Here is a 7,334-nt window from a genome sequence, read left to right on the forward strand (position 1 = left end):
AATATCCAGACATTTTTCATTTGTTGGGGAAGAAAATCACACAAAGTACCGGTAGCTTAAGATGTAAATACTTAAGTACATTTAGATAATGTTAACTGAGCTGACTGCTCACACTGCCAGTGCTGTTGAGCAAGCTAACAGGCATCATGCAAAAAAGGGAGTTTATCAAAATTGAAAGTAGAGGCAGGGTTTATACAAGTTGCTGCACATGCTTCTGTGAGCGTCTGGCTTCAAACAAGCTAGAAAGTTGAGTCACATTCTAATGTACAAGCCCTTTTTGGGAAATTAAGTAACAGTCATATTCAGTAAAAAGGTGGCTCAGTAACTGAGTCAAGGAGATTCTGAGGTTCAGTTTCAGTTGCGAAGTACGTCAAACAGTAGACGGCAGCCTTTGGACTGCTGCCCTTACATTCTACACATTGCTCTACTTTGTGTACAATTACCATAGAACTCCAGCAGAAAATTCATTGATCTTCTCACAGTTAAATGAGCAGCACTGTCTGCATGGTTGATGCTGCATGCCCCTTTATAGTAGGTGTACAGTCTTGTAATGACAATATTTTTTATATATATAGATTAAATGTATTTTTATGCAGTTTAATGCTTTCTGTGAGCAGTAACCTTCGCTTGGCACTAAAACAGTTCTTATCTTAGTGCGTCACTAAAATCTGATTAAAGAAGTTTCAAATGCACTTCATACCCACCTATAAACGCTTCAGAAGACAAGCCACATTCTTTAATTCAAACGAAACGCCACAAAAGAGGTAGGGCGCTTCTGTTACAGTAAAACTCAGAATTTGTAGAGAACTAAACTTGTTCTTAATGAGGAAGAGGAAGTAAGGAAGGGGTCTTTTTTCCAAAACTCTTAATTTTATTTTTAACTTTAGGATTTCAGTATGAGCTCTTTGCACGAGGAATGGGGTTACTATGATGAATTTTCTTGGTATGAGGACAAAGGTTTTGGTTTATAAAAGCCACCGGCTGTGAATCATCATTTGTTTCAGGTATGAATAACTGGCTTTATGAGCCGTGTGTTTGCCTTCAGTCAGTGCTGATGTAATATCGGATCTGCTGTGTTTAGGCAAATGCCCCATCAAAGTAGGCAAATGGGGTTTATATAAAAACACCCTAAGAGATGTGAAACATCCACGTAAGACTTGAGATAAATATTAAAATAGTTTGTCCTCACATCATACGTTTGGGTTAAATAAGTCAGCTAAACTGATAATAGATGGTATAATTCCATAAAAGTGATGGAGTTATAATGAACTAACAAAGTCCACCTTAAGTTGGCAAAAATAATAGGGAAAAAAATGACTTAAAGGTGAAAAAAAGAGATGTGCGCACAGCTTTGGCAGCGGATCATCTAAAGATGTTGCTGATGCCTTGAGCCTGTAATCAGAACGCCGTTCTTTTCATCAAAAACTGCCTGAAGCCCCCCAGGATCACAAACAATTTTAAGGAAGGGAATCCCCCTTCTCTTTTAGCTGCACACATTTGCCACAGTGCTCATTTTGATGGATAAAAACTATTGACTCTTCTTTTTTTTTTCTTTTTTTTTACCAAGCAATGTAGAAAAATAAAGATGTCCTAACTGATTTCATCAGTCAGTTAAACTGAAATGATCTGCTCGAATCTACAACAATCCAGTTCAAATAAACTTGTCTGCTTTTTTGGGAATTCCCTCGCATGGAGGGAAATTCCCATTCTTTTAGGAATACACAGAAGATTAAAGGTCGTTCGATATCCTTTCTGTATTTGTCTGGATACTTAAAGTTCTCCCTGTCTTTTTTTTTTAAGTATATGTACCTCTTTGGTACATCCTGATGCTTTGAAAGCAAGATTCCAACAGGAACTGATGTTCTGCTGCCATATTTCTTTTTAATTATTTCTTAGAAAAGTTCCCAGACACTCGGGTGGGGGGACTCGTGACCTATTTTTTTTCCACTCTGAGATGGGTGGGTAGAGCTCTTGTGTGTGTCTGTGTGTGGAACTTCAGTCACTTTTAGACCCTGTTGTAATGAGTAGGTGTGAGCTGGCGGGGGATGTGGGGGGGAGAATCCCAAGAAGACAGCTCTTGCCCTTTTTTAGACCTTAGTGTCTGTGGTTTGCTTAAAGGCACTAAAATTAACCTCAAAAAAGCCAAAAGGTGTAAAAATTCATCTGTGGGAAAATTAGGCTGCATCATCAGTTTGTCATGTAAACTACATGTTAACAGTGGAAACTGATTTAGCCACAAATAATTTCCCCTGTTCCCTGATTACTGAGTTATCATGTGATACTGTTTTTTTTAAGGGGTGGGGAGGTTGATTTTAAATATTTTTTAAGTTATGGCAAGAGACATTTCCCAGAATAAGGTCATTCTGACATAAGCAGATGTAAGAAGAATCACCACAGGAAAAATAAAAGTTCTTTTAAAGCCCTTCTGCTTTCTAAACCAGAGAGGATGAACACATTTTGTACCTGAATGATAAAAACAAACCTTTTGATAGGTGAGTCATATCTGTACGAGTGAAGTCAGTGTTACAGCACAGACATTCATAGTTTCTAAAGACTGCAGGTTTGATGTTCAGGCCATTGTGACGACAAATCCAGGAATTTCTCAGATGACATTTTCATATTCTGACAAATCAGTCATTTGAGCCCAATTTCACTCAAGTTCAATGTTAAAGTAGAGACAGAAACACATTTTAAGATTGGCCTTAAGATTTTTGTTTACGTCATTCCGTCTGTTCTGCGCTTGAATAAAATAAAAAAATGCTTTTGATGAGGTCAAAATAAGTCAAAGCAAAAAGTGTGGCAGGTATGTGATGAACCAAAAAAACTAGTGCTGTTATTTGGCGTTCTCAGAGCTGCAACTACTTACTTCCTGTTTGAACAGGGGATGTCCAACTTCCTGCACTTACTACACCAAACCCATGACAACGAACGAGCAAACAACATTTCCGTCAAAATGATGCTTCAGCGTCTGACTGCATGGTGTTTTAGTCATCCACCGTTTAGTCACCGATCTGGCAGCCGTGGAGCCTTGGGTGCAACTTGAACTGACCCCTCTTTGTGCCCTCATGCTGTTTACCTCAGCTACACACAACAGCTGGGAATCTGGCTTGTCACAGTACAGCGAGCCCATTCAAGCAACACTGGGAAAGGGGGTTTTCCACACTGTGAGACGCACATGACACACTAAAGAGACGTGCACAGGGGCGCCGATTAAGTAGCGCCAACGTTTTTGTGGCAAGGGCATGCTCTCTGGTTGCAGCTGGAGGCTTGCAGACCTTTGAAAGAAAGAAGAAAAATACATTGCACGACCAAATCCAAAAAAAACCAAAACCACCACCAAAAGAAAGGTTTGTCAGTCTTTTATTACAAAAATAATGCACATCTTAAAATATGGGACTGTAGTCAGTTTGAATAAAATATGTACACACGTATTTTTACAAATAATTTGAATATTTATGTATATTTATAGGGCTTTGATGGGATCAAAAATGCAAAAGATTGCAGTATTCCCATCTTCCAGTTATATACTCAGAATAAATACCAATTTACTTATATACTTTGAAACTATTAAAAAATACATTTTTTAGTAATTATTTAAAGAGAAGTTGTTTAATTTAAAAGAGCAACACAATAAAATAGCACCACATGAACAATTAGGTGTCTAGATTCAAAAATATAATTATTAAGAGAAGCTTATGCACGAATTCCCTAAATCTTACAATCCAACATTTGGTTTTTGGGCTGAATGTCAAAAAAAGTGCGATGTTTTTTTTATGTAATTGGAGATACTGAGGTATATGTATATCTCATTGGATTGGATATTGCATTGACATAAAATCTCCTCCTACTGCCAAAAATGTTTGCAGTAAGAGAAATCAGAATACGGCGTGGGGTGTACACACTCCCCCAACTGAAATGAACAGACTTCCCAAGAAACACAGTTGGATTTTACGTCATTAAGAATAAAAACCCTTTCAAGGAAGTTGACTGATTCCGTTGGTTCCTTTACAGTCAAACGTCTCTGAATTGGAATCCCCATCCAGATACATTTGTTTGCATTGTAGTGCAGCTATTCAGTGTTCAAAAAGAGTCAGAAGGCATTCTTGAGCCAGTGCAGTTCCGCTTATAGTCGAGCGCACTCCTCACAATGGTTCAGATACTCCGCAGCTTCTGTGTCGTTGAACCTGGCGAGGCACTGTGGGCACTGCAGCTCCGACAGGCCCGGGCTCATCCAGGCCGCGCTTGGCGTCGCTGCAGCAGCTGCAGCTGCAGCTGCAGGCGCCTGCTGTCTCTCAGCAGAGCTCCTCAACAGCGGCTCCGGAGAGTCTTTACTCCGCTTGGAGGAGATCCGGTGTCCTATGTGTACACGACACAAGGGGACCACGTCTCTGCTGTCCCTGATTGCACCTTGCTGTAAAATGAAAACAGCGTTCAGGATCTGTGTCGTTGACTGAATGGAGCATCTAGAAAATGCTTATCTGACAAATAGGAAGGTGATGTCACCTGCTTGTGTAGCTGCTGTTTTAACTGGGAAATCTTCTCCTTTAGATCTTCAATTTGACCTTGTGCTCGCTCCCTGTCAGCACGCTCTGACTTAAAGTCCTCTGCGTAGATGAGAACCTTTAAAGGAAAAGAAAACACCTTCAGTTTAAAACTCCAAAATTAATTAACAAAAAAGGTAAAATACACCTTAAATGTATTTAAGATTCTGCTATAAATATAAGAATCAATGCCAACCTGCTGCTCCAATGTTTGGATTCGCTCGTGGCTTCGATTCCTGACCTCCTCAACCTCCCTTTCCAGCTGGGTGCACTCCTGTATCTTCTCCTCCAGTGAGGTGTTGAGGCGACAAATCTCCTGCTGAAGCAGCCCCGAGCTGACAGGGCCCACAAGCGGCACGAGCCCCTGCCCGCTGCTCTCCTTCAGCCTCTGACACAAACCCCGGATGTAGTCCTCTCTGCTGGAGTCGTACTTTTGCCACTGAGAGTTCAGGCCCTGCACCTTAAAACCAACCAACCGGACTCCATGTTAGACGCTTTCATCAAAATCCTCTTTGTACCATTCAAGACGAAAGTCATGGACTTCTTACAGACTTACATATTCAACACGTTGCTTTAGCTGTTGATTCTCTTCCTGTAGCTGACGAATTTGAGATTTGATCGAAGCTGAGTCTGACAACTCTGATGGCTAAGGAGAGGAAAGTGGAGAACTTATAACAGAGCTGGCCTCCACAAAAACATCAAATTTTGATTGAAGACAAGGACACCCTGGTCGGCTTTTGACCTTCCACCATATCACACACCTCTTTCACCTTTTGCTGCTGGGGCATCTCCACCACCTCTCCTCCTCTTTCTCCAGCTCCCTTCTTCTCTTCCAGTCTGCTCAGCAGCTCCTGGCACACCTTAACCGTTGCCCCCAGCTGGCCCCGGAGCTGGTCGGCCTCCTCAGCCAGGGATGTGCAGAGAACGGATCTGGTGGCCTCGGTCCGCTCCTTTTCTGCCAGGGCCGTCCGGAGTCTTTGGATCTCCTGGTCTTTCTCATGGTCCGGCTGACACCGGACTCTTTCCAGCTCCAGCTCTTTTTCCCTGAGCAGCACATTCAGCCTTTGGATCTCCTAGAGAATCAGCCAAAAGGAGTGTAAAGCAAATGTTGGAAATCATTTATTGGTTGACATTTACTGTAAATAGAAATATATATATATATACTTTTATGATTACTTATTTGTTTAATGAAGTGAACAAATATATTGTAAAATATGAAATAACTTTTTACTCCATGAAAATGACCTCGAAAGGTCATTTTCCACTTCATAATTGCCATCGTGTTGATGGTGCGTTCAGGTACCCAGAGTTGCATGTCTCACCTCAGCCTGTCGCGCTGCCCTCACATCCGCGTCTTTCCTCTTCTGCTTCGCTTTGACGATTTCCTTCACTAGACTTTCCACTAAAGAGTTGGACGGACCGACGAGCACGGACTCGTTATCCCCCACCGTCATGTAGATCCTCTCGTACCGCCCCAGCCGGGCTTTTAAATCTGCGATGATGTTGTCCTTGACGTTGATTTGCTTGTGGAGAAGCTCGATTTCCTGGCGCTTCTCGTGGTACAGCGTATTCAGCACACTGTAGCTCCGCGTTTTCTCCCTGGCTGAGTCGTAGTCAGATTTCAGGCTGCCCTTATCCATTTTCGGGCTCGGCTCGGTTCGGTTTGACAGAAGCCGCTTTTAAAAATCCAGCATTTGACGCCTTCTGTTCTGCCTGTGCTCGCTGGTGTTCAGAAATACTCTGTGAGGGTAAATTCTGTCGGAGATTTTGGTATTTCAGTGTCGGGGATTTCCTAAAGGGAACTTCCCCGCGGACTTTTTTCAGCTTCGTCAAAACGGAGCCATGCCTGCCATCTCACAAACGTTTTTGACGAGCGCCATTGGTGGGGGAAAAAAAATGGGTTTACACGCTTTTTGGGGGGCAGAGATTTGACAAACTATAAAACTCTATAAGTGGTCCCAATTACGGCTCTGAAAAGGAACGCAACTGCTGCGTTCAAGTTCATCGCTCATTTGAGCTGTTCAAGGAAGAGAGCGCAGTTTAAAGAAAAAAGATTAATTTTTCTCCAGCATAAATACAATTTTTACTAGCTTAACTGTTTGTGTTTTATATTCCGCCTGTGAATTACACTGTAATCCTACTTTTTTGGTTTTATTGCGTTATCCGACCCTTCGTGGGGGCGCTGTTAGCCTGATTGGCACCACATGTGACTTCAAAACAATATTAATTTCCCGGAGGACTTCTCACAGTTTCCAACACACCTGACACGAGGAAACATCAAAGAATTGAAGGATCTTTCTGGGTTTGGTATTTACTTTCCCTAACTAACATTAAACGCACCTTCCCTTTCTCGTGCAGTTAGGTTCTGACAGATTCTAGTTCAGGCAACAAAGACTGACTGCTGTGTTCACTTAAGTGATTTTACCGTCTAAATGTGCTGGTAGTGTAATAGACCTATTTAAGCATTAAATCAAAAGGTTGTTAAAATATATAAGAGAAGTGTTGTAGTTTTATGACCCTGGCCTCACATTTCTACTGAAATGTATACTGTTATCAGTCCTACATTAGGTTTAATGTTTCAATTCTTTTTATTCATCATAGTTAAAATGCAAAAAGGTTAATAATTAAAAGTGAGGAAAATAGTAATTGCAGAGGTTTATCACTAATAATTGCAATTATATATATAAAATTGCAATATACAATTGCCCAAAAATATAAAGTTAAAAATACATGCATAACAGTACAATCGTGCAAAGCAAAGACTATGTATTCTGTTTTTCAAGCCAATGCCTA

At 41.2% G+C, this 7,334-nt stretch overlaps 1 protein-coding gene across 2 annotated transcripts; it reads right to left on the bottom strand.

The window, feature by feature from the left end:
- Positions 1 to 3,909: 3,909 nt before the first annotated feature.
- Positions 3,910 to 6,322, bottom strand: LOC144990975 (TNFAIP3-interacting protein 2-like). Of its 2 annotated transcripts, none has more exons than XM_078944490.1 (6): positions 5,864 to 6,322; positions 5,312 to 5,614; positions 5,098 to 5,187; positions 4,738 to 5,001; positions 4,504 to 4,620; positions 3,910 to 4,411 (listed from the first exon to the last, which is right to left on the bottom strand). In XM_078944490.1, exons 1-6 carry the CDS (start codon positions 6,179 to 6,181, stop codon positions 4,124 to 4,126), a joined length of 1,380 nt encoding a protein of 459 aa, XP_078800616.1. In that variant the 5' UTR covers positions 6,182 to 6,322; the 3' UTR covers positions 3,910 to 4,123. The 2 variants fall into 2 exon arrangements, with proteins under 2 accessions (XP_078800616.1, XP_078800612.1); XM_078944486.1 differs by having other exon boundaries at positions 5,303 to 5,614.
- Positions 6,323 to 7,334: the final 1,012 nt, after the last annotated feature.

This window comes from Oryzias latipes, chromosome 1, assembly GCF_053564925.1.
Source record: "Oryzias latipes strain Hd-rR chromosome 1, Olatipes_Hd-rR_3.1".
Lineage (NCBI taxonomy): Eukaryota > Metazoa > Chordata > Actinopteri > Beloniformes > Adrianichthyidae > Oryzias > Oryzias latipes.